General features: G+C 52.0%; 1 protein-coding gene and 1 long non-coding RNA gene across 2 annotated transcripts in view; both read left to right on the top strand.

Annotated features, from left to right (window-relative positions):
- The first annotated feature begins 554 nt into the window (after positions 1-554).
- On the top strand, positions 555-8,696 carry LOC118525101 (uncharacterized). Its single transcript, XR_013448448.1, has 3 exons — positions 555-877; positions 4,870-5,008; positions 8,564-8,696. It is a non-coding gene; the product is annotated as an uncharacterized LOC118525101 (long non-coding RNA).
- Positions 8,697-16,314: 7,618 nt separating this feature from the next.
- The window catches only part of MYL10 (myosin light chain 10), a 33,247-nt gene continuing 23,859 nt past the window's right edge, over positions 16,315-25,702 (top strand). The window contains exon 1 of the mRNA XM_078074054.1: positions 16,315-16,447. Within this exon, the coding sequence (XP_077930180.1) occupies positions 16,361-16,447 (87 nt within the window). The 5' untranslated portion in view covers positions 16,315-16,360. The remainder of the gene's footprint in view (positions 16,448-25,702) is intronic.

Raw genomic sequence — 25,702 nt, 5'->3', positions numbered from 1 at the left:
ACCGCCCCAGGAGATGGCCTCACTGTCCCTAGGGTGCTCACAGCACTGCAGTTTGGGCGGCTTGGGCTCCCGGCGGGGGAGGGGGGGGGCTGGGCTCCCTTTGTGCCCAGCAGGTGCCCGACTTCCTGAGTGGGCGGCCTGGGGGAGGGAAGGAGCGCGGATCCCTTCCGCACACTCTGGCTGCAGGCTCCGTTCAAGCAGTGTTGGGTGTGTCTGCAAAGTCCCGCTGCCGCCGTCACCAGGGTGCGACAGTGGGGCAGGAACTGAGGTGCCCACCGTGGGGCCAGCCTGGCCTCTAGGTGAGTGTTTGTCACCAAGCCATTCGTGGGTGGCATCCGATGGTCAGAGCAATGCAGAACGACCTTGGGAGCAGCTTGTCCGGGGGGCTCCGTGGGGTGTCTCGGATGTGTGTGGGGGGGACACTTGTCGGTGGTCACAGTGCTGGGAGGGAGGACTGGCACCTGGCGGGCAGGGATGCCCGGGGCTCTCTAACGTCCCATGAGCCCCACGGCCCCGCTCTGTGAAAGATGTTTCCCGCATCCCACGCACACCGCCGGTGTCCCGCCAGACATTCCTATGGGTGAAAAACTTGCTTAAAACGGTCCGAGCCTAGAACTGGACTCTGTTTTACATAACACACAGCATTTCTTTTTCTTCTTCTTTTTTTTTTTGCACAGTCTTAACAAAAAAGGAATCTCCAAGGCGTGCAGTTACAGCGAACATTGAGGAGAGATCGTCTTTTGTGCTGTCTCGGGAACTTACTGAGAGTGTCCACTGTTCCAGACACGTCTTCCCCAGACGCAAGGCTACTCGTGGTACTTGAGTGTCTGGTGTCGCCTCACGGTACCAGCCTGCGTTTGGAAATGTCACGTTCATGGTGAGTAGACGAGCAGGTGCCCCCATCCCCAATTCCACTCCTTCACTTTGACCTCTGGGTACACGTGCCGAAGCATTTAATACAAAATGTGGTTTGATTATATATCACGTTCCTTTTATTTCTCCTTGATATCACAAGTGAAGGCATTATGATATTGATTTTTAAAGTTATATCTGCGAATAGGTCATATTGTCAGTTCACATCATTTCTGGAGAGACAGGGAGGTGCCACCAAGCATCTGTTATAGGACAGAAATGCTGGGTCCTCCATTTCATGGATGGGGAAACTGAGTCCAGGAAGGCCCCGTGACCTGCTGGCTGTCTCCCGATTCCAGGCCCGGGGGCTCTTTCTGCTTCTCAACGGCCCGTGGCTGCCCTCCTCCTCGGCCTGTTTTCTCATGACAAGCCCTGCTCCCTATTATAAAGGGGGACTGAAAGGTTTTTAAAAAACACGTCGCCTTTTGTTTGTCATGTAATGGAAACTTCCTGAAAATCCAGCTAGGCCCCGGGCTGTGTGGACCCAGCAGTCTGGCGGCGTCCAGGGCCTCTCCTGGATGTGCCCTGCGCTCACTCTGGCCACACTCCCTCTGGGCCGGGCTGGAGCCGGGGGTGGGACCCGATGACCTCCTGTGACCTCATCTGGCCAACACTATTTTCTCCCTTTCTAGATTGTTTTTCCAATCACCAAGTGAATCTGAGTGAGACTCTCTCTCTTCTTTCGATGACTACCTTTCAACTCAAGTTATGGTTTTATAAATAATATATATGGCAAGTCAGTGCTGGGGAAAGGACAGTCATTCGGCTCTGAAATATTTATGGCCTGGAGTGTCTGCTTACTTTTCTTTGGAGTCATTTTTTTTAGCACGGCGTGACAGAAAGCGTGACAGCCCAGGACATCTTTGGGGGCGGTGGCGCAGATGGCCCTTCCAGCCAGGCTGCGGGGCCCATCCATCCTGCGGCCGACTGGGGAGGTGGCACCTCTGCCCAGGGAGCCCTCCCAAGCCCAGACCTCCTAAATTATCTCAGGGAAGGCTCTGCTCCGGTGACAAGAATCAGCACCACGCCTTCGAAACAGACGTTGCTTTCCAGTGTGCGGTTTGAATTATAACAGACCCTACGTCCGAGCTTTACTCAGATACGCTCTTGAATCCTTGGACCTCTCCTCGGAAGTGTGCACTTGCACCCTCATTTTCCAGGTGGGGAAACTGAGGCTTATCAAGGTTAAGGAATTTCTCAAGGTCAATGCCATCATCCAGTAGGAGCCTGGATTTTCACCCAGCCTGGCTGACTTCTTATCTCAATCTTTTCTCCTTATACCAGGCTGCTGCCCAGCCTCATCACTTAGCTGCAGCTGGGGGCCAAGGAATGGACTGCAGATCACTTTCTGTGGCTGCGCATGCCTGTCTGCAATGGTTTGAAATGCTAGGGGCCTTGGATCTGGGAATAGCAATCTGCGCTGAACAGCCGGGCTTGAATCCCAATCCTAAAGCAATGGATGCATTCCTGCATGTGCTGAAGTGGGGCAGATGGTGCTAGAAAGACCCATAGAGTCATCTTGTCCGACTTCCCATGTTACAGGTGGGAGATGAAGAGCCTGGCAGGGGTAGGAATTTGCCCAAGGCCACAGAGACAGCTGGAGCCCATTGGTCACAATGGTGGCTCTTGGAGTCCAGTCATCTGGTCAACCTCATCTCCGTCCCATTACCCTTCTTCTTTCAGAGGAAAACCAACACTTGGAGGGGGAAAAGCTTGATCAGCATCACGCAGTAGATGAATATAGAGCTGTGTACTTCCTGGGTTTGGCTGAAAATCCACGAGGGAGTTAAATAATTTTGAGACTGTGCATGAGGAAAAAAGAATTCCAGGGCATTTCTAAACTAATTGGACCATGGAGTGGGCTGTAATTAATACATGATAGATATTTAATCAATGATCGGACTGAGTGGTGAGGCCAGGAAGATCTCACACCGTTTCTCCACCTGGAAGCACAATTTCCTATAGGAAAAAGACACTTATATTCCTGATAGTTGGTGACTCTAGGCACCCCGAGGGCAGGGCTGGTGCTCTGTCATAACTGGGGCAGGCAACAGAGCACAGTTGTGAAATCAGTCGGGGATAACATTTCTGAAAAAGTCCAGCTCAGCCCTGAGCCAGAGGGAACTGTCGGGCTGTTCTGCCTTTGGCCTGGTTCTCCCTGTGGTAGATAGTCTTCAAAGACAGCCCCCTCAGTGAGCCCCCCTCCTGGTGTTCATGCCCTCCTACCACCCTCTCCCCTGAATACGGGCTGGCCCTGTATGCACGAATAGAATGTATTGGATGTGACCAAGTGACTTCCAAGGCCACGTCAGAAGATCCTTCTCTGAGATGAGCCCTCCACACCAGCTAAGAAGCCACCACCAAGATCATGTGCAGATATGGTGAAAAGCCAGGGCCTGTGGAAGGAGACTCTCCTTACCCTTCCCTCTGGACAGCCCTCCCTCACCTGGAGTCATGCTTACACCTTACCTCTGCCCTTGGTTTCTGGCCATCTCCCAAAACGTGTGGCCAAGAGGCCCCAGAGTGTCCCTGGGGGACCCACAATGGGAAGGAGCAGGGCTATGCAAACAGCTAACTGGTTGGTACAAGATGAGCACAAAAATAGAGCAATTCTAGACACTAGGATCGAAATTTGACATTGCCACGACAGCCAAGCTTTGATCCATGCACTTGTCTCTTCAAATGGGAAATAGACAGTATACAATACAACTGTCAACTTGTGAGGTGTGTCATATTTGCCCTGAGCAGCATTCTGGTCATGTGCTGAGGGACCACATATTGTCCATGATGACCATCTAGGTTGAGAAGCAGAGTGTGAGCCTGTACTATGCCTTCGTGCATCCCCTTTGGGAGGAGACAACCCTGGGGGAAATACATGCCATTGGTAAGTGCAGTGGGGGCTGGTTCTCAGGCCCCATGCTCACTCCCCTGACCCCTCAGCTGGGTGTATTTGTGCAGTGTAGAGTGTACAACTGCCCATGGTAAATAGGAGTGGAGGCTTGCCCCCATACTTGAAGACTTGAGCAGCCTGACCTCTTCTTCTTTGTAGCTAGACCCTTGGAGGCTCGGGGCTTGTCTCATAAGAGAAACTTGACTTCCTGTCTCTTAAGGAAAAGAACTGAAGGATCCAAGGACTTTGCATATCTTTTTGTAAGACAAGCTGGTGACATTAGACTCTGGGATCAATGACTTGATTTTCACTTAAATGCATAAGACCTCAAGTAGCAAATTCACTTGGGCCAGGGTTTTTTGAAACATCTGAGGAAGAGTCAGAAAGCTCATTGGACCCCAAGTACTAACACTTCCAGAGGCCAGGAGCCAGCTGGCTTTGCCTGGCTGGGAGGTAGGCCCCTACCTAGTTGCCCCTGGGGGCTGTTTGGGGGAAAATGCCAGGTCTGGGGTGGATAATTCCAGTACAGCTCCGGAGTCTGGCTTTGGAGGTGTGTTTGTGCCAGAATTAATTAAATCCTGGCACACAGTTCAGTACAACCCACTTCTCAAGGGGATACCCTAACAGCCAGCGTCTAAATCTTGGGCTGGAGGGAGCACTTCCTGGAGGGACCCCCTTACTGTCAAGCATGGGGGCCCGGAGGGAGGACGTGCCCTGGCTCCTTTAAGGCTTTGGATCCCTTTGGTGAGGGTTACATTCTTACATTTGTTTTTTATTTAAATCAATTAGCATAAAAACACATACTCACCGGGATCATTTGTGAAACATCTGTTTATGATAGTTATGTTTGGGGCCCTTATAAAAAGCCATCACCACTCAGTAAAGAGGGCAGAGGAATGCCCCTCCCCCCCAACACCCCCAACCCCCCCCCCAAAAGTGTCTACTCTCCGATCCCTGGATCAGGTGAATAGGTTACCTAACGTGGCAAGGGAGAATTGAGGTTGCGGATGGAAATTAAGGTCACCGATCAGCTGATGTTAAGATAAGAATTATCCGGCATTATCCAGGTGGACCCAATGTCATCTCAGGACCCTTTAAGGCAGAAGAGGAGGTTGGAGTTAGTGCTTTGAAGATGCTACCAGCTGGCTTTGGAGATGGAGGAGGGCCACGGGCCACGGGAGGCGGAAGTCACAGAAGGAGGAAGAGGTAAGTGGATGAGATTCTCCCCTAGAGCCTCCAGAGTGGGGGACGCAGCCGTGCTGACTCCTTGAATTTAGTGGAGTGAGGCCCATGTCCGATCTCCGACTCCAGAACCGCAGGATAATCAATATGCGTTGTTTGAAGCCACTACATTTGTGGTAACTTGTTACAGCAGCCGGAGAAAACTAGTCCAATGGGGCGCAGAGAGACTTCGTAACTCGCCCAAGACGGCACAGTGTTAAGGGCTATCCGAGATCAGCCTGACTCCAGAGCCTTTCTCATCTCTGCTCCACACTGTCTCCTGCTGGCGCCTGCAGTGACCTCAGTGTGGGAGCAAGAGAGGGGAGAGCACCCCCCTCCCCACACTGGGAACCTGAGGAAGGGGGTGGAGAGACGCAAAGCAGGGAGGGACAATTGACCCTGTTGGCCATAGGCGGGCTCCCCTTCTGGCCATAGCTCTGAACAAAACTCTTCCTCGGCTCTTCCAGCAGCTCGCCCGTGGCCCCAAGCAAGGCAGGTTCACTTGCAGGGCCCGCATCAGAGCCCTGGGCGCCCCCACCAGCAGGGGGGTGCATGCCTCCCAGGGAGGGGGGGAGGGATGCGCTGTCTCTTGGACAGAAGATGCCCTTTGGTTGTGGGTAAGATGTAGGTTTGAATGCCCACATTGAGTAATGTGCTTAGTTTCCTTGAACGTCACCTTCCTTATGAGGAAAAAGGGGGTGATCATGTCCACCTGACTTTGGGATCCTGGAGTGGGATCCTGCTCCTCCATCCACATCAGTTTTCTTTCTCGTGAATTTGTGACTGTTGCCCGGTTCTGCTTAACCTCATCCCAGCTGCCCTCCAGCCCCGAGCAGAGTGCTCCTTTCTGACTCCCACCGAATCTTTCTTACAGATTCGGAGACCTCCCAGGGCCAGCGGGGTCCAGGAGCCCAGGACAAGGGCTCTCTCCCCGCCCTAGGGCTCACGGCTGGGCCCTGCGCATGGTAGTCAAACGTCACCCTCCCGGGGCGGGGGGAGAGGGGCCCTTCCCTGGTCATCCTGCCGCAACTTTCACGCCCACCCCACCCCAGACACCTCATGTCCCTTTCCCTGCTCAGCACCTACTGCCGTCTAGCCTGTTATATTTTTATTTTACTTCTGTATCTTGCATAGTTTGTGCCTCTCGCTGTAGAATTTTAGCTCCATGAGGAGAGGGACTTCATGAATCTTCTTCACGGAGGTGTCCCTGGTACCAAACACAATGCCTGGTACAAGGCAGGTGCTCAAAGCACATTTGTTGAGTGAGTGAGTGATGGAGTGAATGACAGGAGTGAATGAAAGCTGTCCTCTCTGAACGTGATTCTCCCCCTGAGGCATCACTGAGGGCTGGGGACTTTGGGGACTGATTTTCTCACAAAGCCAGCAGCAAGTGTGGGGGGCTGGGGGTCTTTTAGGAGGCTGGTCAAGGCAGCTGTGAACTGAGCACTCAAAATGGGTGTGACACAGCCGACCTCAGAGGTGAGAAGGACACTGAAGGAGTCCTTGGCCTCCAAGTGACCTTCATCTGGGGGTACCTGAGGTTATTTATAGCCCAAGTGGCCTGTATTCTCCATTCTGAAGGAGCAGAGGACCAGGAGTGTGAACTGGATAAGGAGCTTGGGTAATGGGCAGTGGTGTGGGGAGGGTCTGGGGCCCCTGGGGTGAATGGGGGGTGGGCAGAGTGAAGGGAGCAGGACCTGGAATCCCAAAGGTTAGGGCAGCTCTAGAAGATCAGGTCCCCAGAAAGCAGGCTCTGGATGGAGACTTGTGTGCAGGATGGTTAATGGGGATGCTCCTGGGATCAGTACCTGGGAGGGAAGGACAGCAGCGGGGGTCAGAGGGAGAGCCGGCCTCACAGCCAACCTCAGGGCTGGGGCTGGGCCTTCACAGACCCACACTCACAACTCATGGGTGCGGGCTGCCCCTGGAAGGGGTCTGGCCTGGGCGGTGGGGGAGCTCTCTTCAGAGAGCGTAATGCAATCACCTTCCCAGCAATTGGGAGATAATCCCTCAGACTTTAGGGGGACTTTTGGGAAGAGAAGCAGGGGCTGGGGTGAGTGCGGGTAGGTGGGGGCAGAGGGGGCCTCCGGGCCTGCCAAGCTCTGTAGCCTGCCTGGTGTGTGGCCTTGAGAAATCCTTCTCCCACTCTGATCTCCAGCTTCCTCGCTTGCACAGGGGGGTGGCTCGGGCAGTGGGGAGCATCAGAGGAGATGTGGGTGTTAAAGAGCATGGCCACATGCAGACAAGGCCAGCAGGAGGCCCCAGAGCCTCCATGGGGCCAACTGTACGTGCAGGAGCCAGACGTCGTCCGGAATGTGTTGCCGAGGGTTCCGCCTTCCGGGAGGTGGAGAGCCTGCCTCCTTCCTTGGAGATGTCGAGGGGGTCCAGGGGTAGCCCTCAGGGTGGGAGACACTGGGCCCCATTACCCCACTGTGAAGCCCACAGGGGGCTCCTGGCTGAGGGCAAGTGAGTGAATATATAGCCAGAGAGCTTCGTCAAGGCCAAGCCCGGGAAACCAAGCCCCAGGTCCCCTCAAAGCCTGCACGGCCAATCCAGGATTGGTAAAAACAGCAATTATGAGCTGTGTTATTAAAGGCTGCAGGATTTTAATTAACAATGGAATTACCGGGCCAGGGAAGGGATAATGATGGATTGCTGGAAGGCAGTTGGGGCTGGCTGCTGTTACAGCCTCTCAGCCCCTGCTAGGCCTGGGGAACTGGTGGGGCCTCCCCCCCCACCCCCCCAGCTTTCTGGTCACTAATGAGAGGCATTTGCAGAGAGCTCAGGGCCGGGCTGGTCAGAGGGGGTGACGGTGTGCTCCTAGGGGGCACCGTTCACCCCAGGGCGCCAAGGCCTGGGTGTGGGTTAATGACGGGCTCAGATAGGGGTGTTTGCAGGCAGGGCCGGGATGGGGAGCCCAGCAGAACCCAGGGACCACCAGCTACAAGGTCTATTAAGAAGGAGGCTGTTCTCCCCACTTGGGTCTGTGACTAGCCCCCCAGCATCTCCCAGGCCTCCTACACAGCCGGTACGCAGGTCCTGTCCACATGCAAGTTAATGAGGACCCAGAGATTCTCATCACATTCAAGTTGCAAAACCAGTGAATTCGAGGCCTTTGGTTTTCAGACCTTTTGGTTTGTTCATTTCCTGCCTCAGCAACCCTTGTTTCAAATGAAATCTTACCGGGAAGCTATATGAACCCAACACAGGGCTGTGTCAGGGCCAGGGATGGGGGGTCTGAAGCCCTCCCCCCTTTCCCACACAGCCTCTAGGGCGGCTTCAGACAAATGCAATTTCTTTTTTTTATTTTAATTTTTATTTATTTATTTTTGTGAGAGAGAATCTGCGCATGAGTGGGGGGAGGGGCAGAGGGAAAAGCAGATCCCCTGCTGAGCAAGGAGCCCCATGCGGGGTTCGATGCTGGGATCCCGGGATCATGACCTGAGCCGAAGACAGACGCTTAGCCGACTGAGCCACCCAGGTATCCAGAGACAAATGCAATTTATTCTCTGTCGCCAACACCTTCCCCTTCTCTAACAGCCCCTGGATGGTTCGGATGGTGGCCTGAGGCCTACGGGACTGGACTGGGCAAGGCAGGAGCTGAATTCCTGAAGATTTGGACCCAGGAAGGACAGACTGAAGAGAGTTTTGTGGATGATACTTGGGGTAACGAGGGCGGGCTCTGGAGGCAGACCGCCTGGGCCCAGCTCTGCGGGGGACTCATACCGTGTGATGTTGGGCGAGTTACAATACTTGGTGTGCCTCAGTCTCCTCAGCTGTGAAATGGGTGTGAGGCAGGACTCTGAGACTCTCTTCAAAGGGCAGTGCAACAACCCCCCACCCAATGTCACCTTATGGAATGTTTAGTTCTGCTCTGATGTTCCTGCACCCAAGCGGCCCCTCCGCATTGGACTTATAATCAATGTTCAATTAGAGTTTATTAAATGAGCAACAAGAGAAGTGGAGTGGGGTCAGATAGTTCCTAGGACATTTACTGGCGACACAAACTTCCATTCTGTGGAGTAACTGGAAAAGGTGCGAGGAACCAGGCTGTCCCTGCACTGTGGGCTCAGGACCGTAACAAGGATGCAAGAAGCAGTAACCCCTTCATTGTTTGGCGAGCACTTGTCCATGATCCCATGTGGTTCTTTGAACTTGTATTATTCTTTCGATCTTAGAGATGAAGATCCTGGAGCACAGAGATGTGCCAAGCACAGCCACTCCCAGAAATGTACTTAAAGAAATGGGCAGATAATGATTGAGTCAATTTTGTGGCAGAGAATAAAAGATTACATGCAGTCAAGCTTCCTTATTTGTGGATGCCATATTTATGAATTCATCTCACTAAAATTGATTTGTAATCCCAACGTCCATGCTCATGGTGCTTTTACTGACATCTGTGGATATTCGCATATTGGTGAAAATGTTATTTGCCCAATGCACCTGTTCCCTGTGAAGGTCGAGCAAGGCCGTACATTGCCTTCTTGTTTCAGCTCTCGTACAGAGATCCCTGGGGGCTGGAGACCGTGGGGGCTGATCAGCATAGTACAAACTCCAGCCCTGGGACCAATTGCATGGGTTTGAATCCCAAGTCTGGCACCTGCTAATGGGACAGCCCCAGGCAAGCCACTTAACACTTCTGGACTTAATTTCATCCTTTAAAAAAAAAAAATTTATTTATTTTAGAGAGAAAGAGAGAGAGAGTGGGGAGAAGGGGCAGAAGGAGAGGGAGAGAGTCTTAAGCAGACTCTGCACTGAGCATGGAGCCCCACATGGGGCTCAATCTCACCACCCTGAGATCACAACCTGAGCTGAAACCAAGAATCAGTCACCCAACCTACTACACCACCTGGACATCCCTCATTTCATCTTTTTTTAAAATAAAAAAATAGAAACTATTGGGGCACCTGGGTGGCTCAGTCGGTTAAATATCTGCCTTTGGCTCAGGTCATGATCTCAGGGTCCTGGGATTGAGCCCCACATCAGGCTCCCTGCTTAGTGGGGAGTTTGCTTCTCCCTCTCTTTCTGCCCCCCCACCCTGTTCATGCTCTCTCTCTCTCTCAAATAAATTCTCAATAAATAAATAAAATCTTAAAAAAAATAATAGAACTTTCCAAATTGATCACCAGTCACTAAAACATAAATGGACTTAAACTCTCTAGTTAAAAGACAAAGAGTCTTGGGGCGCCTGGGTGGCTCAGTTGGTTAAGCGACTGCCTTCGGCTCAGGTCATGATCCTGGAGTCCCTGGATCGAGTCCCGCATCGGGCTCCCTGCTCGGCAGGGAGCCTGCTTCTCCCTCTGACCCTCCCCCCATCTCATGTGCTCTCTCTCTCTCATTCTCTCTGTCTCAAATAAATAAATAAAATCTTTAAAAAAAAAAAAAGACAAAGAGTCTCAAAGAACATTAAAATAGCATATATATAATGAATTGGATTCTATTTATAAGGGATACACCAAAAAAGCATAAGGACACGGAAAGATTGAAAAATCAAAGGATAGAAAGATATGTTCTAGGAAAATGAAAAAAAATGGGATAGCTATATTAATATCAGAAAAAAAATAGACTTTAATTCAGGCCAAAAGCATTACCAGAGATTAAGAGGGTGAATGAGAAATAAAAGAGTTAATTCAACAGGAAGATAGACAATTCGCATCTTTTAGACATTAATCACATAGCCTAAAATGTTTAAAGCAAGAATTGACAGATATAAAAGGAAATACGAAAGTCCAATATTAGAATGGGACAGTTAGACTTACTGCTTACAATAATAAATCAAGTGGATAAAAATAAGAAAGTATTTAGAAGATTTAATAGTAGATATCACAAACTCGATCAAGTGGATATACGGAGAACATTGTACCCAGGAACAGGCAAATATTTTTTTTTTTCAAGGGCACACAAACATTTATGAAAAATGATCACATTCGTTCACAAAGTTAGCCTCAACTTTCAAAGGATGTGTATCAAAAGACTATATTTTAGGGCCACAGCAAAATTAATTTAGAAATCAATGATAAATCAATAATTGAAAAGACAGTATATATTTGGAAATTTAAACAGAAAAACTTCTCAATCCCCAAGTCAATAAAAAAAAGTCCATATTCACCAGATAGAATACCATTGAGAATAAAACAAATTAAATACAGCTACACACACCAATGTAAATGAACCTCCAAACAATATTTAGCAAAAGAAGAAAGTCACAGAGGAATGTATGCAGTTTGCGTCCATTTATCTTAAGGTCACAGACAAGCAAATGAAACACTGTATCATTTAGGGATACAAATGTGGGTGGTTTAAAGGAAAAGCAAGGGAATAATTAACCTGAAATTTGGAATAATATATTTCACAATAAGCATCGTTTTACAAAGAGCCTCAGATGTGGAACCTCTCCTTCATCTGGCCGGAAGGGTGGCCCGGCTCACGGGCATAAAGAGCTGCTTTCTGAAAAGATGCATCAGGACAGGCACCAAACTTGGCTTAGTTCATTAGTGGGAAAAAAAAAAAAATCGGTCCTGTTGAATTTGGTCTTTTTTTTCCCCAGATGGTATTCATTTCAGGAGACAGCCTGAGCATCATCACTGTCTCTCATTTGCTGAAACGAATTCCTCGCAAATAAAGGCATGTTTCCATCTTGAGCTGCTGTTCCATCAGCTGCTATGGTACCATCTCCTTTCTGGCCTTGGGCCCCGTTTCGCTCTCCCCTCACTCCCCTTGCTCTTCTTCTCGTCCTTTTCGTAGAGTTTCAGTGCTGGCGGGAACGCTCATCCCATGCAGGAGTCCTGGGTGGAGGTGCGGCCTCTGCTTGCTTACACACCTCCCTTGACAGGGAACTCACTCCTCCAAGTGGACTTATCTGAACCCAAGTCCGACTGCCTTTGGCATCCACCCATTGCCAACGGCTCCAGCCACGGGGGTCCCCGACCATGGACAGTCTACCTCTCTTCCTTGGATATGCTCTTTGCCACCGGCAGCCCTGTCCTCCCTCCTCCCATGCCAAGTCTTCTTCCGGGGAAATGTATTTAGTTTCTCCCTTCATTCCCTGCATCACTGCTGACCTGTCTGAAAAGCAAACCCGCTCCCTCCTATGCACATGCCAGTGTGGGACGTTATGAGGCCTGGGGAGTGTTGCTCACGGGTTTCTGTCAGAATTGGAGTGGGTGTGGACGTGAGGCGAGAGGGACCAGCAGGTGGGCAGGGAGATGAGCTGGGGCAGTGGACCAAGTTCAGAGCCCGGTCTCCCTGGCCTGCAGCAGCAGGCTCTGAGGACCCCTGGAGGCCCAGTTCAAGTACCCCCAGCACCCGGCATGCAGTGAAGACATCGGCCCCCCCACTCAGGCTTTCTCTCGTGCCACAAGCCTGGTGGCCTGCGTGCCTGGTGGGTCACCTATGCCACACCCAGCCGGCGCTTCCTGTCCGCACTCAGCCACTTCCCCCCACCGTCACAACCTGAGTCTTATCAGCAGCTAGAACTTGACCTCTAAAATTTAAAAAAAAAATATATATATATATATATTTATATAGATAGATAGATAGTAATCAGATTAATGAATGCACGTGGGTTAAAGAAAAGCATCACACGGAAAGGCTTAGAAGAGGAAAAGCAGTGGCGCCCTGGCCCCCCCACCCCCCGCCCAGCCGCCACTCCTCAGTTACCCTGTACCTATGACTATTTTGTCCTCACTTCCACCTGGAGATTACCTTCCCATCTCTAAGAACAAGCTCATAACCACTTGCATCGTCATCATTTTGAGTTGTAGGCAATAGAAACCAATTCTGGGTAATTTAGGTAGAAAGAGCACTTATTAGAAGCATATTGGGAGGTCCATAAAATCAATAGGAGGCTGGAGATCCCGGGGGGTGGAGCGACCCCCCAGTTCACGCCTTAGCATTGGCCTGGTGAAGACCCCCACTGGACCCCGGATGCTACAGCCTATATGTCCAGCACCCCCAATGTTGGACCCTGTTCTGTGCTCCCTGCCCCTTCTAGAAGCTGAGGGAGCCCCCCCATTGCCCCCCACCCCCACCCTCGGCCTCCCAGAACGGAATCTGTGAGGCGTCTGCTTCTCCATCCCATGGCTTTTGAATCTCACTTCAACCAAATGCATCTGATTGGCTGAGCAAAGCCGGGGCCGAACCTGACCCTGGCCGTGAGGGAGGCTGGGAAAGAGGATTTGGCATTCTAGAACTTTCCTTCATTGTCCCCTTGGGCTGGAACTACTGTTGCCCTATAATCCATTTCTTCCTCTTTCTTGGTTTACTTACTTTTTTTCCTCTTGGTGGGAGAAACGGGGTGAGGAGGGAGAGTGGGTAAGTGATAAGCTAGCTGAGACTTCGCATGCCCAATAAAAAATGATCCGGTCCTCTGGTTTGATTGCTGGTTTGATTGGGTCTAGAATTTTATGTTAAAAATCATTTCCTCTCAGAAGGTGTAAGGCGTTGCTCCATTATCTTCTGGTAGATGGGGCTGTGAACGACAGTTCCGTGGCTGGCTGCTTCATAGTTTCTCTGTAGGTGACTCGTTTCTGCCTCTGCCCCTCAGAAATGTTAAGGACCATCTGTTGACCATGGTGTGCCTACCGAGGCGTCACTATGGTGTGTCTACATATCTTTGCTTTAGAATCATTCACTGTGCTGGATGCTCAGCCATGTCCAATCTGAAGCTTCATGGACTTTCTGTTCTGGAAACTTCTCTTTGGTGGGTCTTTGATAATTTATTCCCTCCGTATTCTGTGTTCTCCTTCTGGAATTCCCAATATTAGCCACAGACTTTCCTTAATTGACCCCCTTCATTTAATCTTTCCTTTTCTCTTCTCTCTCTCTTTTTCCCTTCTTTCTCCTGCAACTTTAATCAGTAACTTTTTTTTTAATTTTTTTTATTGTTATGTTAATCCCCATACATTACATCTAATCAGTAACTTTTATTATATTTTTGAAATTCTAGCAAACACATTTTAAGTTTCCTACAGTTCTTTTTTGTTTTCCTATTGAATCCCCTGGGGCTTTTAATTGGCGTTTTTGTTAAGATGATCCTCTAACCCCTGAATTAGGTCTGCTTCCTTGGAGAGCTTTTATTTCAGGGTAAATTTTATATAACACATGTAAAGTTAAAAGCCAGAACTAGTTGGATTTTTCAAACCCTGAAAAGCCCCATGTTTCTGGATTCTCCCGACATCTCATTCACGGGTTCATGGCAACTCCGCAATCTTCCACTGGACGCCCCCAAGGTCAGCCTGGGTGTTAACCTACAGCCCGCAGAAAGAGGAAGAGCGCAGAGAACTGCATGGGGGTGATTTGAAGTGTGCACATCACCTCCCGTCACCTGGGTTGACCAGAACTCCGTCAGGAGACTGCGCCTAATTGCAAGGAACACTGGAAAACTTAGTCGTGTGCCTCGAAAGACAAGGAAGTGGCTTTGGTGAACACCAGCAACCTCTGTGATGTCTACTGTCACCACCTAAGTCCAAACACTGTCCTCTCCTCCTGCCTTCGGCCACATCCCTCCAGCTCCCTCCCCACATTGTAGCCAGCGTCATCTTTTAAGAATGCAAATCTGGCCACTTGGGCTCCAGCTTCAAGATCTCTGTGATTGTTTTTCCTACCACGGTCTGGTCTGTCTCCAGGGCTCTGCTCCTTAGAACCCGCCAGCCACCCAGTCCACCTCCCCGTCACTGTGCATGCTCCTTCCCGCAGGACTGAGCCCAGGGCTGATACGGAAGGTGCCGGTGTTTTTCTCTTTCTTCTCTTTTGGGCCAGGTTCTGCTCGTCTTCCTATCCTCTGAGGAGGCACTGCTTCTTGCAGAAAGCCCCCTCTGACCCCATAAAGGGATGTTGCCCCTCCTGTGTGGCCACAAACATGCTGTACTCACACAGGGCAATGATCCAGGGCTGCACGCATGCTGAAGCCTGGCCATGCTCTGTGCTGTGCCCAGCATACACCAGGTGCCCAATGAAGGTTTGTTGAGTGACTGAATGAACACAATTCCTGAGCTGAGCTGCAGGGTTTGAAGGCTGAGGAAGGGCATGCATGGATGCTGGGGATGTTGGGGGGTGCTGGGGGAGGGGACAGCTGCCTGAAGCATCCCCTGTTCTGGCTTGTATGGAGATCACCAAGTCATTCAGCCACTTCCTTCTAGAGGCCTCCCACCTCCCTACCCCCCTGCCTGCCTTCTGCTTAGACCTGGATCTGACCTGCCTGAATATCTGGAGGGGGTAGCCCAATGCCTGGATAGACGGGAGAGCTCCTAGGTGGGAGCGGGGGTGCTGGCCCAGAACCTAGTTTACCGATTAGCTGTTCTCTGGATCTGACAATATTGCAAAGGGGGCACTTTGGGGGGACTAGAAGCTTCTGGTAGGAATAGCAGTCTGGCAGGGCCTGGGGGAGGGCAAAGATAGGGCTTGGGAGCTGTTCGGATAGGGGTGGGCAGAGTCAGAGCCTGAGAGCTGGGTTCTTGATTCTCTTTCTCTTCTCCCTTCACGCTGTTCCCACCTGGGTGTCTGCCTTCAGCCCAGAGCATCTACACCCAGAGAGCATCCGTCCCCCGGAGGACTCCATAAACACAGGTTGCTGATTCAGTAGCATTTCTGATTCAGCAGATCGGGGTGGGGCCCAAGAATGTGCATTTCTTTTTCTTTTTTTTAAAGATTTTATTTATTTGACACACAGAGAGAGACACAGCGAGAGAGGGAACACAAGCAGGGGGAGTGGGAGAGGGAGAAGCAGGCTTCCCGCCGAGCAGGGAGCCCAATGTGGGGCTGGATCCCAGGACCCTGGGATCCTGACCTGAGCCGAAGGCAGACGCTTAACGACTGAGCCACCCAGGCGCCCCAAGAATGTGCATTTCTAACAAGTTCCCAGGAGGTGCTGATGCCACTGGTCCACAGAGCAGGGAGGGCCTCCCACCTCCCACTTCCCATGGTTCTGGGTCCACGGCTATTTCAGAAGATGCCAAGGTACCAGGATGGGGCCCCATGGCCTCCTTTCCATGCTTCTGCTCAGGTTGCTTCTCCCACCAGGAATGCTTCTCCCAGCCCCTTTGTCTCTTCCCTTCCAGCCCCCAGTGCAGTGCTGCCTCCTCCAGGAAGCCTGCCAAGACCACCCCACCCTCTGTGATCTTTCCTGCCCCACCTTCTCACCCACCCTCAGGTTCGTTTCGAACACTTCCCATCTGCTCATTTCTTCTCTTCGAAAGGATAGGAGCACCCAAGGGACCTAGAAACACACCCACACAAAAGCTTATACACCCATGTCCGTCGCAGCACTTCACAATAGCCAAAAAGGAGAAACAACCCAAATGTCTGTCCTTGGCAGAAGGGATAAACAAAAGATGGCAGATGCGTAAAATGGGATATTACTCATCCGTAGAAAGGAGGGACAGACTGATACACGCTACGCAGAGGGACCTCGAGACGCTGTGCCAGGTGAGAGCAGCCCGGAGCGTGGGATTCCATGTATGGAGCGCCCGGAATAGGCACATCCACAGAGACAGCTGATTAGTGGCTGCCAGGGCAGTGGGAAGGCGAGGCTGGGGGTGCCTACTGCGAAGTTCACGGTTTCCTTTTGGGGAGATGGAAATGTTCTCCAGCTGACGGTGGTGACGGGCCGCACGACCGTGTGAACGTACGTAAAGCCCTTGAGTTGTACGCTTGAAGTGGGTGAATTGTGTGGTACGTGAATTATAGCTCAATAAAGCTGTTGCCGGGAAAAAAAAAAAAAAAAATCGGAGGCAGGTGGCAGGGGCTGTGTCCCTGAGGCCCAGGGAAAGGCTGGCCGTGGTCCAGCAACCCCACCTCCAACCCTTGTGTAAGTGGCAGCTCAGAGCAGGAGCTTTGCAGCTTTGGACCAGAGTCAGCCCCTTGCTGTGTGTGCTGGGGTGAGCTGTGCCCTCTCTGAGCCCCCAGGTGCGCTGAGAAGTAATGCAGGAGACGAGCCAGGAATCCCCATGGCCGAATTCTCTGTGAGGTCTGGAGCCCGGACCCTGGCTGGACAGGGGTGGGGGTAGGACGCCCCCCCAGATTCCTGCTCTGAGGGAGGAGGCACCCCCACCATGCTCTGTCTTTTAATGTCCCGGAACACAAGGGTTTCGAGAACTGCAGGGAACGACAGCAAGTTACCAGCTAAAAGCCCTGGGTTGTTGGAGGTAAGTGGCGCGTTCAGCTGTAACTGGTATCCATCCACAGCAATTTTGCCAGAGTCTTTTTTTAGATGATGTTTCCTTAACAACCTACAGAGAACTTCACTCTCCTCCCCTCCTAATCCCCTGCTTTGCACAAACATGAAATTAATCTTCTAAATACCCAAGCTGGTTCCAAAAAGAAGTGAGCAGGGAGAAGGGTGGGGGAGGGCTAGGGGGAACCCCACCTCCCATGCTCAGAGGCCCTCTCTTCTTATTGACTCACGGCCCCGGGAGGGGCAGGTAGCCGAACGGCCGCCCGATGCTCATGACATCCCCTGGACCAAACCCACCAAGCATCTGTCCAGCCCTGCTTGCACTTCTCCAGTGATCATGAGCTCCTCACCTCCAAAGGCAGCTTGTTCTCTCTGAAATAGCTCTGCCTACAGCCAAATTCTCCCTCTGAGTAGGCTGGCCTCTCTCCGCTCTAGCACCATTCCCTTGGGCCTAGCCCTGCCCTCCGGGGCCTAGGCCCTTCCTCCAGGTAGAAGCGGCTTCAGGCCAGGGTCAGGGCTGCGGCTCCCACCGATGCCTTCGCCAAGCGCACTTGAGCAGTGAACAACATACACAAACCGCCCCCCTGGCCTTGTACCTGCCCCCGCCGGGTGCCTGGTCTCAGCAAGTGGCTCTGTCTTCCCTCCGCGGTGGTTTGTGCAGAGTCAAGTGGCCTGGCAGGAAACTTGCTTCCTAGAATCCCCTCCCCTCGATGGGTCCATGAGTTAGCATTAGCCCAAAGGTGAATCTGTGCTGGGGAGCGGGGGACCCCGTGGCTGGAGATGGGAGGGACAGATGCGCGGAGGTGTCAGCACGTGCCACTTTGTCCTCACTCCTTCTTCTGCGTGTCCTCTTTCTGATCCACGGCCGGCTCTTCCTCCAGACTGCCGGCCCCGCTGACCCACGGGGACCCGGGGACCCAGTACTTCCACCAGATGCCTGGCTGTGATCTCACAGCGGGGGAGGCGACAAAGACCAGGCAGCCTTCCCTAGACTTCCGTCAATGTCTGCATGGCCCCAGCCTCCCACTCCAGCAGCCCCACCTGCCTGACTTCTAGATTTCTCCACAAGCCCCACCTGTACCTCTGCCTCGAGAGGGCTGGGGACCTTCCCTCCGGTTTCCGTAAAACTGCTTTCTTCGGACCTTCACGTCCCAGCCCTTCCCCAGGGGAGTTTAGGCTAATGCCTGCGCTATAAAACTCACGGTGGTTCTGCTTCCCTGATTGAGCCCAAACCATAGGCACCCTGTTATCCACATCAGAGCAAGTGGGGGGCAGCCCGATGCCTGCCTCCCTCCCTCCTCTGCTCGCTCACAGGCCACATCCTGTTGGCTCTAGCCCATTACTGACCCTCAGTCAATGCCCTCCCAGCTAAGGCTCGCCCCATCCGGTCCTCTCTCACCTCTTATCTGCACAATTTATCCGAGACTCGGTGTTCTAGCTCTGGTCCAGCTCTGTGGCTGTGGCCCGTGTTGGCCTCACATTTCTGCCCCAGATCTCTCTGCGGCTCTCAGTCATGCACAAGGGACCAAGGCCGCTCTATGCGGTTCAGGGCCCCCTGCAGGGCCTGGCCCTCCCCACCTTCACAGATAAGTCCCTGCCATTTCCTTGTCCTGGGTCCTATGCCAACCACACTAGATCTCTCCCCACCACGCTCCCCCCACTCCCCACCAGTGATCTTTCTGGAAAAAAATGAGAGGCAAAAGCAGTGTCCTACAGAAAGGCCATCCGAATCCCCCTCACCACTCCACCCCGCAGCCTCCCATCTCTGTCTGGAAAACTTCAACTCATCCCTCAAAACCTCAGCTTCAGCATCCCCTCTGCTCACGTGTTCCTTTGGCAGCACCCCCCCTGGCAGGAGGGGCCAGCCTGGAGCTCCCCCAGTTTGTTCTCATCTTCTTCCCCACCGACAGCAGCCCCAAGACGCCCAGAGCACAGGGTTGGGCTGAGTGAGGGTGGTGACCAGGGTGCACTGGTGTGGGGAGCTGGGCTTTGGGCACCGGCAGCTAAGGCTCTTCTGAGTCTGAACTTAGCTCTCCATCCTTCCTCGAGGGGAGCCGGGCAAGTGCCTTTTCTTCTCCGGGCCTGTTACCTCATCCACAAAATGGGAATAACAAAACATAGCTGGGGGTGTGCCGAGTGACCCACGTGGGCAGTGCTGTGGAGTCGCTTTGAATCTGTATATCCATGTGCTTGGGAAAGTGCGGGTTTGGGCCACTGGTTGATGGATGCGAGTTCTCCGTGCCTCAGTTTCTCCGGCTGGAATGCCTGTGCCCTCTTTCTCCCAGGCAGCTGCAGGGAAGGGGATGTGTGAAGGGGACTCTCAAAGGGACCTGCCATGTTCACATGGACCCACGGGGCACACTTTGCCCAGAGCGGGGATAGAGAGAGGCAGACTCTAGGACTCTAGCGTCGGGGGGGGGGGCTGTGTCCTGGACCCTAGAGGGTTTCTGTGTGTGGGTCTGGCCTGTGGTGACTGGTTCTGCCAAAGCTGTGCCTGGGATGGGAAGCCAGAGCTAGAAGAGGATCCTGTGTGCATAGTGGTCCTCTCTCACCTCTTATCTGCACAATTTATCCGAGACTCGGTGTTCTAGCTCTGGTCCAGCTCTGTGGCTGTGGGAAGCTGTGAGCTGTTACTATTCCCACATGCACCGGCCCCTGGGGAGCAGAGGGATGCCCTTTGGGAGATGCTGAGGAAAGACTCTATATTCTGCAGTCCTGGCCCCCGTGCATCGTCTTCTCCGGTGACCTGGGGCCTGTCCCCTCCCTCTGTGCCTCGAGTTGCCATTTCGGGTAGCCATGAGGAGCCGAGGGGACCCTGGCCACTGAGGAGCCCCGCTCCGATGAAGCCATGGCAGAAACAGATTCCGGCCTGTCTGACGTTTGACTCGGGCCGTCATGTGGGCTTTTATCAGAATAAACAGGTTTTGTTGTGCATTTCACAATCTCAGCATCCTTAATTTATCGCACAACAAATCAGAGAGGATTTAGCATGTATTTAATTAATTTGACGAAAAGTAGTTCAACAACTGTAAACAAGGCTGTGGAAAGACGCTTGCCGCGAAGCAGGGCCTGACTCCTCCAGGGCTCAGAGCGGGCGCGGGCTTGCGGCTGCGCATTGGTCTCCACAGGGCAGGGACAGGTGGCGTAGGGGCGAGGCTGGGCCTGGAGCAGCAGGGTGGCGAGAGAGCTGGGTGGAGGCAGGAGGCCTGGGTTCCTCAGGCCCATGAAGGGATGGGAACCCCTGCCCTGTTTCCCACTCAGGGGACCTCATGAGGATGTCCAGGGACAACGGGCCAAAAGCTCTTTTGCGGCCGGAAAGGTGCTGGTGTTAGCTGGGCTCAGTCTGCCCCTGACCTGCTTCCTTTAACATGAAGCTCCGGCATTACCTTTTCCAAAAAGCATTTTGTACCAGTTAGGGACCATGTTTGCAGTAACAGAGTAACAGAGCCTGTCTTCCAAATGCAGCTTACACAAACTAGCGGTTTAGCATGTAACAAACAGGAGGTTCATGGCTAGTGCTGGAACTCCACGATGTTCTTAATGTACCTGGTTCCTTCTGTCCTCTTCACCATCCTTACCATGTGCCTTCCATCATCAGAGTCCCCTCCTGGCCTTGAGATAGCTGCTACTGCTCCAGCCATCACGTCTACATCCTCGGTGGCACAAAGAGGGAAGGGGGAAGTGCATCTGAGTCCGTGCCTCCCTCCAAAGGCGCTTTCCTAGAAATAGCACTCAATGCCTTTCACCTGTCTTGGGCAAGAATTTTGTCACATGCTTATCTCTGTCTTCAAGAGAGACAGAGAAATGTGACATCTTGGCTAGGCACGGAGTCAGGGTTCTGTAGGAGGGAAGGAGAGCAGAATGGGCATTGGTGCAACCCTGGCCTGGCCTCTCTCGCAGCTGCTGGGAGGCACGGGATCTTGCCCATTAGAGTGGGGCTTCCTGAGGCAAGAGGGGTGTGGAATTCCTCCAGAGCCCCCCAGCTCAGAGGGCCAAAGCTGGTCCCCAGAGGAGTGGCAGGTGACTAAGCGGGTGGGTGACGAAGCTGCCTGTTGCCTGATTTCAGTCACAGTCAGATAGAGAGGCAGGGAGTGCAGGGCCTACCAGTGTGGCTGCTTGGGCTGGAATCCCAACCCCGCCATTTCCCAGCAGGGTGACTTCAGTGTTCCCGAGGCTTCGAGGCTTCGGTCCTGTCGGGGAGCAGGCGGAGGAAGAGGGCTCCAGCAAAGGGAGGGGAGAGAGCTTCTCCGAGGTGCTTAGGAGACTTCCCTGGGGAGGCCGCTTCCCGAAGCATGCCCACCTCCAGCTGCAGCAGGGACCCCTATGGCCTCCCTGTGCCCACCCTGTGGGCCTTGGCCAGCAAGTCCTTAAGCCAGCCCACCCAGCCACAGTGGGCCACCAGCTCCTTAAGCCCGTCCTGGGAAACCCCTTGGTCTGGGGGAGCTGGGATGGTTGGTCACCCTCCCTCACAGTTCTTGCTGCCTTCCCTGCAGCCCTGGGAGGCCAAGGCAGTTTACCTAAAGCCGAAATGGAGCCAGAGAATGGAAGGGAGAAAGTCAGCTACTGGAGAAACCTCCTAGGCCCAGGCTCTGGCTGGGGTGAGGGTGGGGGGACCCTGGCCCCAGGTGAGACCACCCTTCCCTCCCCCAGGATTTATTTTTTTTCAAACCAGCTTTATTGACATATAACTGGCCTATAATAAAGTGCCTCTGGTAACCACAAATCTGATCTTTTTCTTTCTTTTTTCCTTTCTTTCTTTCTTTTTCTTTTTTTTTCTGCTCTCTTTTTCTACGAGTTTGGTTTTTGGGGGTTTTGTTTTTATTTCAGATTCCGCATATAAGAGAGATCGTATGGTATTTGTCTTTCTCTGTCTGACTTACTTCACTTAGCACGATGCCCTCAAGGTCCATCCATGTGGTCACAAACATCAGGATTTCCTTTCCTTTTCTTTTTTTTTTAAATTGCTGAATAATATTCCATTGCCTATGGATTTATATACACCACATTTTCTTAACTCATCTGTTGGTGGACACTCCGGTTGTTGCCGACCTTGGCTATTGTAAATAATGCTGCTACGAACATATGGGTACAGATATTTCTCCGACATCGTGTTTTCATTGCCTTCGGATATATTCCCAGAAGTGGGATTGCTGGATCATATGGTATTTCTATGTTTAATTTTCGGAGGAACTGCCCTCCTGTTTTCCACAGCAGCTGCACCCACTTACACTCCCACCAGCAGTGAGCAAGAGCCCCCTTTCCTCCACCTCCTGGCTGGTGCTTCTGATTCCTTGTCTTTTTGAGGCCGGGGTGAGGTGAGATCTCGTTGTGGTTTTGATTTGCATTTCCTGATGATCAGAGCTGCTGAGCACCTTCTCACCAACTTGTTGGCCTTTTACAGATCTTAGGAAAAATGTCTCTTTGGGTCCTTTGTGCATTTTTTAATTGGATCGTTTGTTGTCTTTTCGTTATTGAGTTGTAGGAGTTCTTTATATATTTTGGGTATTAACCCCTTATCAGACTTATGATTAGCAAATGTTTTTTTTTTTTCCTATTCTGTAGGTTGTCTTTTTATGTTGTTGATTATTCGTTTTGGGGGGCTCGCAATTCTGTCCCATTGGTTTATGTGTCTGTTTTTATGCCGGTACCATCCTGTTTTGATTACTATAGCTTTGTAATATAGCTTGAGATCAGGACATGTGATGTGCTTTTCTTGGAAGAACACTTGGAAATGCCCATGTTCCCAGCCCCCACCCCAATGCACACACCCCCCCCGGTCACTTCCTGCATGGGTGTACATCAAAGGCCTGATAACAAGCTCTTACTTTTTTGGATTCTCATCTGAGGAGCTTTCTCTGAGCCACAGGCCAAGCTTCAGGCTGGATTCTGCCACCACAAGTGAGAGCTCGAAGGGCCTCTGTGAACTTCTGGTACCTTCCCCTGGTCCTGTGGCCGGGAAACTGAGACCTGAGGAAGAGAAAGAGAGGAGGGGTGCTTTCAGCCCTGTCACAACCAGGGGCGACCTGGCCTCAGACCCCCTCTCTTCTCCCCACTCCTTACTCCGCACCCGGGGCCTCTCAGGACCAGCCGTTCACCAGAGCTATTGGTCACTTCCCATTCAGGCTCCCAGGGATGGGGCTGAGGGCCTGCTCCTCACCAGACATTTTGCCTCCCTTGGGTCCTGTGTTTGTCTGCTCGGGGCCACCATAACAAAGACCCCCTGAGTGGGGGGCTTAGACAACAGGACATTATCGCTCACAGTTTTGGAGGCTGGAAGTCCAAGGCAAGGTGTGAGCAGGGTTGGCGTCTCCTGAGGCCTGCCCTTGGCTTGCAGATGGCTGCCTTCTCCCTGTGTCCTGACGTGGCCTTTCCTCTGTGGGTTCGCTTCGGGAGCCTGTTCCTCTCTTAAGGACACCAGTCCGACTGGATTGGGGCCCCACCCTTATGACCCCGTTTAACCTTCCCTGCGTCTTTAAAATCTCCAGCTCTGAATGTAGTCTCACTTGGGGGAAGTTGCTGGGGGGAGGTGTGTGTATTGGGGTGGGGGCCGGGAAACTGGACATTACCTAGTGCTCTTCCAAGAAGAGCAGCATTTCTTAGAAACAGATGAGCTCCAAAAGCAAAAACAGCTCTGCCTTTAGTGCATAGAGAGTCTCTCTGGAAGGTTCCTGGGGCCCAGCTGGAGGGACGCCTCCCAATCCTGCACGAGGGAGAATCTGCCATCGGGGTCTGCCCTCCTAAGCTCACGGTCTCCTGGGACAATCCACATCTGGAGACCAAGCGAGGCAAGGGACTAAGGTCTGGCCACCTCGGCCCCACATGGGAGACTTCTGTTGGCCCTCCTTTGCTGCAGCACATCCTGTCGGAATGGCCGAGGATTTGTCAGACCTGCCCAATCCTGCTTTTTCCCCCTCCCTTCATAGACATGATCCTTAATAAGCCTCTTGCATCACAAACTTGGTCTCGGTGTCTGCTTCTGGAAGCCTGGCCTAGGACGACCCCACTGGGCTTGGGTGTGCCCTTCACCCCTCCTGGGGCATATCAGTCATAGACCCTAAGGTGACATCCAATGAGTTCTGCCTCCTGTTGTTTGTGCTTTTGTATAATCCTTACCCTTTGAGTGTGGGGGGACCTGTGACTTGCTTCTAACCAAGAAATATGGCCAAAAGGATGGAATGTCACTCCCATGATTGTTACATTATGTAAGACCCCATCTTGGCAGGCTGGGGAGAGACTCTCATTGCTGGCCTGATGCAGTAAATGGCTATGTTGGGGGAGGCCACAGGGCAAGGGACTGCAGGGGTCTCTAGGACCTGAGGCAACAGCCAGCGGTCAGCCACACAAAACCCTCAGTCACACAGTCACAGAAATGGGATGAATTCTGCAGCCACCTGAATACACTTGGGAGCAGACTCTTCCCCGATCAAACCTTCAGATGAGAGCACAGCCCGGCTGATAGCTTGACTAGGAGATGCTGAGCGGGTAACTCAGCTGCCCAGACTTCTGTCCCATGGAAACATGTGTGTTGAGTCACTAAATCCATGGTTATGTTTTATGCAGCAATAGAAAGCTAATTCAGGAGGCATCGAAGAAAGAGCTGATCTCTGATGTAGCTGTCTCTCACCACTGTAGCACTCCTATTGCTGAGGGTCAAGTTCCTCACCTGTAAGGTGGGGGCGGTCATAGCTAAGAGCTGAGATCCACTCAGCATGGCAGCCTGCACATAATAGGTGCCAGACGCAGTAGGTCACTTCCTTTGTGAAACGTTGACTACAACCATCTCCACGTGCCATGTGACTTTGGGAAACTTTACTATGCCTATACATTTGACTCGAGTGTGTGGGTTTTTCTTTTTAAGATTTCATTTATTTATTTGAGAGAGAGAGAGAGAGAGAGCATGAGCAGGAGGGAGGGGCAGAAGGAGAGAGAGAAGCAGACTTCCGGCTGAGCAGGGAGCCCGATGCGGGGCTTGATCCAAGAACCCTGGGATCATGACCTGAGCCAAAGGCAGAGGCTTCACCGACTGAGCCACCCAGGTGCTCCTTGACTTGAATGTTTTAATACCCACGTCCATTGTTAGGGACTTTATAGTTTACAGAGAACTTTCCCACTGGGCAGGGAAGCAGGAATTAACCAGCAGCTAGTGGTAACCAGGTCACCAGGTCACCATGGCAGGTGGTAAATAGAGCCGAGTCTCTTCTTGGTTCTGCTCTGGATTGCAGGTCCTAGCTCTAGGTTCCAACTGGCTCTTCCAAGATGTGAAGCCTCTAAAGAGGTGGTGTGTGTGTGTGTGTGTGTGTATATATATATATATATATATATATATATATATATATATATAATGGAATATTACTCAGCCATCAAAAAGAATAAAATCTTGCTATTTGCAACATGGATGGAGCTAGAGAGTATTATGCTAAGCAAAATAAGTCAGTCAGAGAAAGACAAATACCATATGATTACACTCATATGTGAAATTTAAGAAACAAAACAGATGAACATATGGG

Source organism: Halichoerus grypus, chromosome 6 (assembly GCF_964656455.1).
Source record: "Halichoerus grypus chromosome 6, mHalGry1.hap1.1, whole genome shotgun sequence".
NCBI classification, from domain to species: domain Eukaryota; kingdom Metazoa; phylum Chordata; class Mammalia; order Carnivora; family Phocidae; genus Halichoerus; species Halichoerus grypus.
The sequence above is the reverse complement of the archived record's forward strand: the minus strand, read 5'-3'. Positions and strand labels throughout refer to the sequence as shown.